This window comes from Cervus elaphus, chromosome 22, assembly GCF_910594005.1.
Source record: "Cervus elaphus chromosome 22, mCerEla1.1, whole genome shotgun sequence".
NCBI lineage: Eukaryota > Metazoa > Chordata > Mammalia > Artiodactyla > Cervidae > Cervus > Cervus elaphus.
Genome location: NC_057836.1, coordinates 18,303,303 through 18,316,329, shown reverse-complemented (window position 1 = coordinate 18,316,329; position 13,027 = coordinate 18,303,303). Strand labels below are relative to the sequence as shown.

General features: G+C 37.4%; 1 protein-coding gene across 2 annotated transcripts; it reads left to right on the top strand.

The window, feature by feature from the left end:
• The first annotated feature begins 643 nt into the window (after positions 1-643).
• On the top strand, positions 644-9,768 carry CLEC4D (C-type lectin domain family 4 member D). 2 transcript variants are annotated; one of them, XM_043882497.1, is made up of 7 exons: positions 644-728; positions 1,033-1,143; positions 2,655-2,747; positions 6,290-6,394; positions 7,102-7,253; positions 8,319-8,434; positions 8,936-9,768. In XM_043882497.1, the coding sequence occupies exons 2-7, from the start codon at positions 1,116-1,118 to the stop codon at positions 9,081-9,083; spliced, it is 642 nt and encodes a 213-aa protein (XP_043738432.1). In that variant the 5' UTR covers positions 644-728; positions 1,033-1,115; the 3' UTR covers positions 9,084-9,768. The 2 variants fall into 2 exon arrangements, with proteins under 2 accessions (XP_043738432.1, XP_043738433.1); XM_043882498.1 differs by lacking the exon at positions 644-728 and having other exon boundaries at positions 925-1,143; positions 2,658-2,747.
• The last annotated feature ends 3,259 nt before the right edge of the window (positions 9,769-13,027 follow it).

The window sequence follows — 13,027 nt, the reverse complement described above, 5'->3', positions numbered from 1 at the left end:
CCTTGGACTGCAAGGAGATCAAACAGTCAATCCTTAAGGAAATCAATCCTGAATATTCATTGGAAAGATTGATGCTGAAGCTGAAGCTCCAGTACTTTGACCACTTGATGCAAAGAGCTGACTCCTTAGAAAAGACCCTGATGCTGGGAAAGATTAAAGGCAGGAGGAGAAGGGGATGACAGAGGATGAGATAATTGGATGGCATCACCGACTCACTGGACATGAATTTTAGCAAACTCCGGAAGATGGTGAAGGACAGGGAAGCCTGGCGTGCTGCAGTCCATGGGGTCGGAAAGAGTCGGACACGGCTGAGCGACTGAACAACAACAAAAGTTATTTAAGCTTGGTTTTGGAGTCTTTGCAACTTAACCAAGTTTAGTACATTTCACCTCTGTTGAAGATTGTGTTCTTTACCACAGAATTTCTCATTTCCTCTTGCCCTATAGGGCAAAGAAGCTTAATTTCTCTCATTGGAATACTTGGGAATTTAATCAACAGCTCCACAACATTTTTCTCAACTCTACAGCAAAAGTTTTTTGTCTTTACATACATACGCTGTGCAGATTAAAAACTTTTGCTCATTGTTCACATTACCTTTTACCATCTTGCATGCAACTTAGTTCAGAGAAATTTCCGGGGCAGAGTTTTGTTCAAGCACACAACTACCTTTGAAAATATAATATCCAGGAAAAGAAACTTGAAGAAATGTTTATTCTGCTTTTGATTAGGTAAAGTTATGATTCTTTTAGGGTATGGCTACATTTTTTGCTTGAACAAGTGAAAATAAACTAAGAAATTCTACATGACATACTGGCGTAGCGATTTTAGGAAAATTTCTACCGCTTTTGAGTGCGGCTTTCTCAATTTCCTTTTTCTTTGCTCCATCCTAGAGTGAATCAAAGGAAACCCCCATGTTTGGAAAGACTTCTTCTTTTGAGCTGTCTTTAATATCGAGAGCTTTCTGATCTTACCAGAATAGGCAAGATTAATGTTCAATCTCAAAAATTTCTGAATATATTTCTTTATCCACAGAAATAAACTGTGGGGAAAAAATTAAGAGGCTGCTGAGGCTGCTGGTTCTCTCCACTGCTGAATCACCAGAGATTTAACACACAATGGGGCAAGAAGAACCGCAAAATAAATGTGAGTATTTGTCTCCTTTCAGTTTTAAAGAAGCATATTTAATTATGACTAAGATTTAAAAATATGAATTGATGATAGTTGTAGTTATGAAGATTGAAGATGGTGATGGGGAGGAAGTTGAAGAAAGTGAAAATGATTTTGGTGAAGAGGAGGGACATAGATTCAAACATTTGGGGTATTAGAAACTTCTTTATAAAACGTATACAGGGACAAGAGAGAGCACCAAGTATATAAAAAAATAAGATGAAAGAAACTAATTTGGGAAAATTGTTTAAAGGAAAAATAGAGAAGAGAGATACAGAAAACACATGGACTGGGACAGCAGTGAACCTGAGGTTCTGACTTTATTTCTTTTTATACTCAAGTTCTACTTAAGTGACACATAAATGGGTTTATACTGTAAAAACATTAAAAATAATTTTGAGAAATATATAGAATGAATGCAGAAATACCTAATTTTGAAATTAATGTTTCATTTCATCTCATCACTCCACCCAAATTTTAATGGGCTCATGATGTACAATGGTACTGAAAATCACATTTTTATGTAGCAATATGTTTTGGAGACTTCTTTCTGTTAATGCATACTTGTATACATGATTATTTTAATTGCTCTATAGAATTTCATCATATGAGTTCACCATAATTTAGTGTCTCTGCTTTTGATGATACGCATACAAGTATTAGGTTTCAAGGTTTTTTTGTTTTTTCAATTTCCAAAATTATTGCAGTAAATATCGTTTTATAGAAATAAGTTTAATTGCTTCTATAGGCTTGATCTCTAGAATTTAAATTGTGGCAAATGTAATGCATTTAAAATTTGATAAGTGTTCCTAACTTTATCTGTCTAAAAGGTTTTCTAGGTTATAGTTCAGTAGTGGCATTTATTTCCTCACTGAGTGTTTATTTCCTGTAGGCCTTGCCACACTCCATATTCTCAATTTACTTTTAAAAATTTGATATATGACAAAACCATGCCGTAATATTTTGGTTTACATGCCTCTGATTGAGCATGCTGTTTGTTAGTTTGTTTAATGGATTTTCAAAATACTTTCAGCAAATTTTCTGCTCAAATTTTTGCTCAGTTTTCAAATTGGTTTTTGAAATTCTTTATACAGTCTGGATATTAGCATTGTGACAAGATTTTTCTTCCATGTGTTCCTTGTGTTTTAACATTATTTGTTTATAAAGGAGGTTTGATTTTTATGTACTGCAATTATCAGTTTTTAAAGATTTCGGGGTTTTGAGCCTGGTTAATAAAAAGCATGTTCCTAATCCCCCCCAAAACCCCCAAAGAAATACATTTTATTTGCAAATAAATATAATTAATTAATTAATTTATTTATCAGTGAACTCTAAAGTTGATTTATTCAGGGGAAATCTTTAAGCTCTCTTCCAGTTCTAAAATATTTTGGATGATCTCATTCTAAGCTTTCTCCTTGGTGGCGTTAGTTCCCTTAGTTCTTGTGGCTGAGAAGAAGATAACCTATTTATCTTTCTTTTTGTTTTAGTAGAAAGAGGCCAGCATTCCCAGCTGATCCCTTGGACCATTGCTATTTTTTTCATGTCACTTCTAAGTGCCTGTTTTATTGCAAATTGTGTGGGTAAGTTATTAGCAAGTGGAATGCTCCTTGAATTATTCACTCGAAAAACTTTCAGAAAGTTGCCCTAAACCTTTTGTTATCATGACCTTCTCCAATATACCAATCCAGAAAGCCCTCAGGGCTTGGATTTAATATTCAGAGTTACATACTTGACCTTCTGTTTTTTGATGATGCAGCCTTGAGCCAGGGAATGAACGATGGAACTTAGACCCGTTCCTATACACTGGAAGGTTGGAGATTACAGTAAATCATTCTTCACTTTGGACCAGGATAACAAGGACTGCATCTTTCTAGAAAAGAATAACCAGGAAAAAACCCTCAAACTTCAGATGGATTGTAGTCTGCCTTTGAAAAGAAGAACAACAGGAAGACTTCTTTCTGATATCAAGACATTGTATGAAGTTATTATAAATTAAGTAATATAGTATAGGTGCAAGAATAAACAAATAGAGAAAGAATGTTGAGAGCTTTGTTACAGATCTGTATTTATGAACTCTATATAAAACAGGCTACCCACTCCAGTATTCTTGCCTGGAGAATCCCATGGACAAAGCAGCCTGGCTGGCTACAGTCTATGGGGTCATAAAGAGTTGGACAGGACTGAGCGACTAAACAACAATAAACGAAATAAAACTGAAGGGAATAAATCAATTATCTTCCAATGAAAATTAATTAAAAAGTGAACAGAAGGGGATATTGCAGAGTTTAGGGAGAAGTCAGTTTTGTTCAATTACTGTAGTAGAGAGGCTTGATTATCCATATTAAAAAATGAAATTGTTCTCCTGCCTCATATCATGTTCAAAAACCAACCTAAGGCAGAGAATTGATTAAAATAGGAAAGCAAATTAATGTTTTAGGAAAAAAACATGGAGAATATATTCATGACCTTGAGACAGAGAATGATTTCTTAAACATGTCACAAAATGTGCTAGCCATTAAAGAGACTGTCACCAAAGTATACTACATTAAAGTAAGAATTATTGTTCAACAAAAATAACACTGAATGACAACAGAAAACAGGAGAATATGTTTTAATGCATATAATTAATAAAGGATTAGAGTATAGAATATTTAAACCATTGTTCCAAATCAATAGGAAAAATACTGACAACAGAAAAACGGGCTAGGTCCTGAACAGGCACAATAGAAAAGAAAAAAATGAAATGTCTGATAAACATATAAAATATGTTTAACTTCATTAGTTTTCAGAGAAATACAAATGAGATACCACTGAAAACTTGGGGATGGTAATAATTAAAGTCTGGCAGTAGCAAGTATTGATGATGCTGCAAAGCAAGTAGACCTTCAGTGAATTTCTGCTGGTGGGAGTATACAGTGGTACTCAGTTTGGTGGCTCAGTTGTGTCCGGCTCTTTGTGACCCCATGGGCTGCAGCACGCCAGGTTTCCTTGTCCATCACAAACTCCCAGAGCTTGTTCAAACTCATGTCCATCGAGCTGGTGATGCCATCCAACCATCTCATCCTCTGTCATCCCCTTCTCCTCCTGCCTTCAATCTTTGCCAGCATCAGGATCTTTTTCAAGGAGTCAGTTCTTCCCATTAGGTGGCCAAAGTATTGGAGCTTCAGTTTCAGCATCAGTCCTTCCAATGAATATTCAGGACTGATTCCCTTTAGGATGGACTGTTTGATCTCCTTGCAGTCCAGGGGATTCTCAAGAGTTTTTTCCATTACCATAGTTCAAAAGCATCAATTCTTCAGTGCTCAGCTTTCTTTATAGTTCAACTCTCACATCCATGCTTGAGTACTGGGAAAACCATAACTTTGATTAGTCAAAATTGGCAAAGTAGTCTCTGCTTTTTAATATGCTGTCTAGGTTGGTCATAGCTTTTCTTCCAAGGAGTAAGTGTCTTTTAATTTCAGGGCTGCAGTCACCATCTACAGTGATTTGGGAGCCCCCCAAAATAAAGTCTCTCATTGTTTCCATTGTTTCCCTATGTATTTGCCATGAAGTGATGGGATCAGATGCCATGATCTTTGTTTTTTGAATGTTAAGTTTTAAGCCAGCTTTTTCACACTCCTCTTTCACTTTCATCTTGAAATTCTTTAGTTTCTTTCACTTTCTGCCATAAGGATCGTGTCATCTGCATATCTGAGGTTATTGATATTTCTCCTGGCAATCTTGATTCCAGCTTGTGCTTCATCCAGCCTGGCATTTCTCATGATGTACTCTGCATATAAGTTAAATAAGCAGGGTGACAGTATACAGCCTTGATGTACTTCTTTCCCTTTTGAACCAGCCTGTTGTTCCATGTCTGATTCTAACTATTGCTTATTTACCTGCATACAGATTATACTGCATACAGCAGTATAGTCACTTTGAAAAAGGTTACCCCAACCACAGTTGGCAATAGGTATAACCTATTACCAGCAGTTGCATACGTGTGTATGGACCTTACACAAATGCATGCTTCTGTGCTCTAAGGATACATGGTCAAAAATGCTCAGATGTGCAGAGCTCATACTAGCCAAACACTGGAAACAAGGCAACTATCTAACAGAAGAAGAAAAGATAAATACATTTTTATTCATTAAGATAATGGATCACTTTTTAGCAATGAGAACTGATGAGTTATGGTTGCATGAAACAACATAGATAAATTTCAGAAACAACCCTGAGCAGAAGACAGAACCCAAAGTATGATTTCACTCATAAAAAGTTCAGAAGCAGGCAAATCTGATCTATATGGTTTTGTGATAGGTTATGAAGTGGTAGAATTATGAAGTAAAGCACGAAGAGATTGCTTTAAAAGCCATGGCATGATTACCTTTAAGAGAAAGTGAGGGATTTGTGTTTGGGCTGTGAAGGTCACCTGGGGCATTGGTAATGTTGCATTTTTGAGCTGGGTTGTTGGAATGTTCACTTTATAATAATTTGATAAACTGTACATTTATGTTTTTCACTTCGTTAGACTTGGTTATATTTCAAAGTGAAAATACTGAAAAGATTAGTGTGTAAGACTTGTAGGACTTTGCAGAAGAATACCAGTGGTCACCAAAATCTCCACTCTAAGCACAAATATTGATAGAAAAACATGTTTAAAAGCACATGGACATTAAGGTTTGCAAAACTACCCCCATAAAGCATGAAATGGACACTAAGGGCTTCCCAGGTGACTCTAGTGGTAAAGAACATACCTGCCAATGCAGAAGACATAAGAAATGCGGGTTCAGTTCCTGGGTCAGGAAGATCCTCTGGAGGAGGGCATGGCAATCCACTCTAGTATTCTTGCCTGGAGAATCCCATAGACAGAGGAGCCTGGCGGGCTTCAGTCCATAGGGTCGCAAAGAGTCAGACACGACTGAAATGTCTTAACACACATGTATAATAATGAAAATATTAATTTTCAACAATTCTTTTCAACCAATTCACCTGGAGCTGAAACAAAGGAACTGCATAGGAAGAACAGAGAAGGTGGGGACCTTAACTATTATGGTAAAAGAAAATTTACTTAGTGTAGTATGCCCCCAAAGTAAGTGGTTATACAGGAAAAGGAAACTAAGATTTTTTTCCTCCTTCACAGTGACTCACCACAACATTCTACCCTGTAAGAAAGGAACGGGGTTCTTCAGGCTCCCAAAGCAGCACCCAAAGGTGATATGCGTCAGAGAGAAACCAGAACTGAAAGGTACAGCGAGTGGAAGATAATTTCTTCCTTATTTCCATTCAAATTCATAGCCTGATTTAAAGCATATCATTTCTACATTACTATATAAAGAGAGAGATGAAAAGAACACAAGATGAAATCTGGCACAAGAGCAGACATCAGTAAATTGAGATAGAATTATTTTCATGATTGTGAGCAGTTGAATAACTAACCAGAGAATATGAACAAAACATTTATGAAGCTTTTTTGGCATCCAAAGCATAACATTTTCTTTTGGTTCAGATATATAAGCACTGCTCCCTCCTAGAATATGTAAACTTTGCCAAAGTGCCTTTATCTTTTTTATTCTGTAAAGTCTCATTACATGAGCATTTTAGCAGGTTCTTTGCCTCCTTCAGATAAAATGTCCCGCCAAAAGCTTTGTTATGAGAACTCTTTCAAATATGGTTGTAAATAGATGTAGGGATGTTGAAAAATGATCACGTCTTCTAAGAGAAAACCTTGTAATTTTCTCATGGTCATTATGTGATTCAGATACTTTTGTTTAGGAGCTATTTAGAAATGTAATTTTCAGGATCCTTTTTTTATAGGGGGGACAGAATGATTGTGGTAATCCTGGTATTTTTCTCTTACGTGTTAATTGGATATTAGGTAGTAAAATAACTATACGATTTGTTACATATGGCATGCTCCCTTGGACTTAATTTTCCTTTCGATTTTCACATGAGGGGGCACCTGGAATTGCTGTCCTGTGGGCTGGAGAGCCTTCCAGTCCAACTGCTATTTTCCTTTTAATGACAACAAGACGTGGGCTCAGAGTGAAAGCCACTGCTCTGGGATGGGAGGTCACCTGGCCACCATCAGCACAGGGGCTGAGCAGGTATGCTGAGAGGCTCATGTTAGTTTCTCTGCTGGTTTGAATCTCTGCAGAGAGAGGAATTTCTCAGCTCTGCTCCACCTCTATGCCTTTGCTTCCTCTCTCCCATCTGCCTGGAAAGACTTTCTTCCTCTTGCATTTTTCTTCACGTGGCCAACATCTTCTGGTCTTCCCAGATCTGACTCGCGTGATATTTTCTCAAGAAAACTACCCTGACCACCTTCCCCACTCCATCCTTCTTGTTCTAATCTGGAGATACTTTCAGGGTATTTTGTGCATTGTATGACCAGGGCACTTAGTTCAGTGTTCACTACTCCACCTCTTCCAATGACTCCTTCTTTGCAGAGGGCTACAGCCATGCTTTATCCATGTTTGTATCTCCAATGGCCTGTGCAGTGCTAGGCCCACTTAGATAGACCTTGATAAGTGTTTGATGATTAAGTAAATAAATGAATGGTTAATCAGGACTGAAATATCTTCTCAGGATAAAGAATAGGACAGATAATTCAGATGTACATTTGTTATTCTAAAAAAAGAAATCTCAAGGTAAAGTCATTTCTGAGCTGAAATTTATTTCCTCACACAATATATTTCCATATACTATATACCCAGATTCAGATTCTACTCCATTCTTGGTTAACATGGTTTCCTGGAGGACTTTGTTTCCATGGCTTTGCAGCTTTAGGTTCAGCAACTCTTTGAAATAAGTGTAATTTAATGAAATATGCAAATAATTAATGAAGGCAATTTTAAGAATAAAATTTCCTAAAAATCCAATCCCATTAAAAACTGTGCTAAGTAATTTGCAAGCTGATCTCATTTAATCTTCACAGTGACCCTCCGAAGTAGTGGAATTGTCCCTTTTGGAGCTGAGAAAACTGGGGTTTGGTGACATTAAAGCACTTACTAACATCACACCATAAATGTCAGAGGCAGGATCTGAAAACATCTAACCAATGCTTTTGTGTTTAACTAGTAGTTTATTTGATCTCTTTCCTCTTTTCCTAAAACAATGGTTATCAACTGATAAATGCAAATATACTTATAAAAATTCACATTTTTACGCAGAACTTTATCACTCAATTTTTGGATAGACGATTTTCATATTTCCTGGGACTTAGGAATGAGAACCTTGACGGCCAGTGGCATTGGGTGGACAAGACACCATTTAACCCACAGATGGTGTGAGTATACCAACTAGGGTAAAATAGCCTTATAGGCAAAAGTAGGAAGAAGACAGCAAGCTGAATTCATTTTGGGGTGGTATATCAGTGTAGGGCTTCCCTGGTGACCCAGTGGTAAAGAATCCGCCTATCCATTCAGGAGATGGCAGGTTCAATCCCTAGGTTGGGAAGATCCCCTGGAAAAGGAAATGGCAACCCACTCCAGTATTCTCGCCTGAGAAGTCGCATGGACAGAGAAGACTTGCGGGCTATAGTCCATTGGGAAGCAAAAGAGTCAGACATGACTAAGCAACTAAACAACAGCAATGCCGGTATAAGAATGCCTACTCAGAACAGAGCACTGCCTGTTCTGGAACCTCTATGCTAGTCAGTTGCTCTGATTTTGTTGGACAGTGCAACTGTAAATGTTTCACTAGGGGCATTTTCTCTGCTTTGTACTCTGACCTCTACTATACACACACAACATGTACACACACGTGTGTATATACTTTTTCATTTCAGATTCTGGCACAAGCGTGAACCCAACAATGATCAGAAAGAAATATGTGTTGTTCTTGTTAAAGACAAAGACAAATGGGCCTGGAATGATTTTCCTTGTGACCATAAGGCAAGTTGGATTTGCAAGATAACTGGAACTGCATTCAACTAAAAACCTACGAAGGGGGCCCTGTGATGAGGACAGAAAACAAGAAGCAATGTGACTAAAGCAGAACATACATGTATTGTGGGAACAGAGAAAACATTTTCCGTCATAGAACATTTTCAGTCATGATGGCCTTATTTATTTTTTTGTTTCATTCATTCAAGATAATGTATTTTTGTGTAGTGTTTTGGTGGAAAGAATCATATTTTTCTGTGACAGTCAGTTTTCATTAACTTTGCTTTCATGATAGTATTTCAGGCAGGGTATTTACTTTTCAACTGGCGTGTATTGATTACATATTTAATAGCTTGAATGGTGAAATCTCTTAAGTCACCATTTCCTCTGCTCTGATGAGTCTTAGAACTTAAAGTTCAAAGGTGGGATATTCCAACTGGTGGTGGTGTATCATTTTTTTAACCTAAATATCACAAGCTCTAAAGTTTTTAAGCAGCATTTTTATTGTCTGGTACTTTGTTTTCAGGTTTTTTAATAGTATCAGTCATTAGATTGAAATTCCATGAGCAAAATATTTTCTGAAGAACAGTGTAGAATAGTTAGAATTATGGTATTGCCCAGGAAGAAAGAGCTTCCTTGGTAGCTCAGTTGGTAAAGAATCTGCCTGCAGTGCAGGAGACCCCAGTTGCGTTGCTAGGTTGGGAAGATCTGCTGGAGAAGGGATAGGGTACTCACTTCTGTATTCTTGGGCTTCCTTGGTGGCTCAGATGGTAAAGAATCCACCTGCAATGCGGTAGACCTGGGTTCTATCCCTGGGTTGGGAAGATCTCCTGGAGAAGGGAACGGCTACCCACTCCGGTATTCTTGCCTGGAGAATCCTAAGGATAGAGGAGCCTGGGGTCGCACATGACTGAGTGACTTTCACTTTCCAGCAAGAAAAAAATATCCATTTATCTTTTAAAAAATTTACTCTACTTTAAAAATCTTACCATAGTGAAGAGTCTCAAGCTGATAATTTTTTTGAGTGGAAAAGTCCCTACATGCCATCTTAAGCAAACTCCTTTAATTCTATAGCTAAGGAAACAAAAGTTTTGGGAAGCCAAAGAGCTCACCTTCACAGAGTTAATTTATGATACAAACAGGACTGTGGCCCAGAACTAGCTTTCATAGTAGGGGGAATGTGTTCCCTTTGGTATTACAGAAAAGTTACTGGTGGTGCTGTGGCCTCTTGGCTAACAGATAGATAATAGTTCTTAATTATTCATGTAACACTGTATTAGTGTTTCTGTATTTTTAATTTGAATCAGAAGAAAATCATATTTTCAATCCATTTAAGTAAATTGTTAGCATGTTTATTTAGAAGTATAAAGTTACAGTTCGAACTAGCAAGAAAGTCACGGCTTTAACAACCTGAAGTTGTGCTTTTGTGATATATGTAGTTTTAATTGTGATGTAGTCATGTCCAACATCAACAAAATATGGAGGTCTTTCTAAAACATTTTATTTTGCTGATGTTTTCTGGATCCAAGCTAGAAAATTTCAAGTGACAATTTTTTAGTTACCTTCCTTGGTGGCTCAGATAGTAAAGAATCTGCCTGCAATGCAGAGGACCTGTATTTGATCCCTGGGTCAGGAAGATGCTCTGGAGAAGGGAACGGCTACCCACTCCAGTATTCTTGCCTGGAAAATTTCATGGACAGAGGAGCCTGGTGGGCTTCAGTCCTTGGGATCACAAAGAGTCGGGCATGACTGAAAAACTAACATTTTCATCTTCCTTACTACTATATTAAAAAAATAGTATTTATTCTGAAATTAGTGGTTTTCTAAGTTCAGAATATTAGCATTTGATTGACTGTATATGTATGTCTTTACATGTCTGTGTTTAAAGCTGATGCTTTTAACTGAAGAAGCACCAAGGGACTTCATGTTTGCCATAAATTACATAGCATTAATCTATAAAACTTGTTGAAATAGACTTTGTATAGTTAATATTATCCATTCTTCATTTGTATAAAACTGTATTTAAAGATTCAGTTGTCAATAAAATGTGGCCTCTTTGTAATTTTATACATCTATGTCTACAACTATACCCTAATCTTTTTCTCCCAATTCAGATCATTTTTCATTCTCTCCATGGCTTCCACCGGACCAAGTAAACATCTGTTTACCTGGATTATTATAATGGCCTTCTGATTGATCTCCCTGTTTCCACCCTTGGTCCCTTTCAGTCAATTCTCAATTCTCATTGCACCTCTCATATATAGTCTTCACAATTTTTTTAAAGCAGCTAATAGTAATTTCATAAAAATAAATGCTACTTTCTTAAGGACATTGTAATAGAATGTCCTAGAAGTCTGAAACATTTAAAAAAACCGAAGCACTTTTTGGAGACTTCCCTGGCAGTCCAGTGGTTAAGACTTCACCTTCCAATGCAGTAGGTGCCGGTTTGATCCCTGGTTGGGAAGGTAAGATCTCCCATGACTCATGGTCAAAAAACCAAACCGTGGAACAGAAGAAATATTGTAACAAATTCAATAAGACTTTTAAAAAAGGTCCACATCAAGAAAGTCTTTAAAAAGAAAATCTAAACATTTTTTATCTTTGAAAAAGTAATGTATATGTGTTAAAAAGGCAAACAGTAAAAAACATTATTAAAAGTATAAGGTGACTCTCTCTTCCACTCCAAACCTCTAAATACCCCTTCAGCATAACTATGATTACTGATTTCTTATACGTATATCCACATATGGTTATGTCTCCTTGCATGCATCCACATGTGCCATGTAAAAGCTCCCTAAGCCTGCCCCACCCAGTGAATGATTTGGGGGCTATATTGTTGAGAAAGGAAAAGGAGGACAGCAGGTTGAGAGGAGGAAGAAATGAAAGAACAAGAGGAGAGAAGTAAGTCGGAAAGAGAAACACAAATATTGTATCTTAATGCATATATATGGAATCTAGAAGGATGGTACTGATGAAGCTATTTGCAGGGCAGGAATAGAGATGCAGACATAGAGAAGGAACTTGTAGACACAGCAAGGGGAAGGAGAAGGTGGGATGAATTGAGAGATTTGCGCTGACCTATCTATACTACCATGTGTAAAGTGGATATATAGTAGGAAGCTGTTGGGTAGCACAGGGAATTCAGCTGAGTACTCTTATGACAACCTAGAGGGGTGGGAAGGGTGTGGGATTGGGAGAGAGGCTCAAGAGGGAGGATATACATATAGCTGATTCATATTATTGTACAGCAGAGACTAACACAACATTGTAAAGCAATTATCCTTCAATTTAAAAAAGAAAAGAGCAAGAAGAACATTTTACATGATTCCTTATTATTTTTCTGTTAGGGACCCTTGAGGAAAAAAATTTTTGTGGTTATCTATAAGGCCTATAACCTGGAGGAGGGCATGGCAATCCACTCCAGTACTCTTGCCTAGAGAATCCTATGCACAGAGGAGCCGGGCAGGCTTCAGTCCCTAGGATTGCATGGAGTTGGACACAACTGAAGCAGCTAAGCAGCAGCAGCATAAGGCCTATAAAATTCTATTTTTTTTTTTTTTAGGATCACTTTTTTCTTGTTTTTTTATTTTATTTTTTTATTATTATTATTATTATTTTTTTTTTGTCATACATTGACATGAATCGGCCATAGATTTACACGTATTCCCCATCCCGATCCCCCCTCCCACCTCCCTCTCCACCCGATTCCTCTGGGTCTTCCCAGTGCACCAGGCCCGAGCACTTGTCTCATGCATCCCACCTGGGCTGGGGATCTGTTTCACCATAGATAGTATACATGCTGTTCTTTTGCAATATCCCACCCTCACATTCTCCCACAGAGTTCAAAAGTCTGTTCTGTATTTCTGTGCCTCTTTTTCTGTTTTGCATATAGGGTTATCGTTACCATCTTTCTAAATTCCATATATATGTGTTAGTATGCTGTAATGTTCTTTATCTTTCTGGCTTACTTCACTCTGTATAAGGGGCTCCAGTTT

Coding starts and splice junctions, on each gene's coding strand:
- CLEC4D (XM_043882497.1), top strand. CDS start 1,116: ATGGGGCAAGAAGAACCGCAAAATAAAT. Junction 1,144..2,654: donor AGAAGAACCGCAAAATAAAT/GTGAGTATTTGT, acceptor TTTTTGTTTTAG/TAGAAAGAGGCCAGCATTCC. Junction 6,395..7,101: donor AGAGAAACCAGAACTGAAAG/GTACAGCGAGTG, acceptor TTTTCACATGAG/GGGGCACCTGGAATTGCTGT.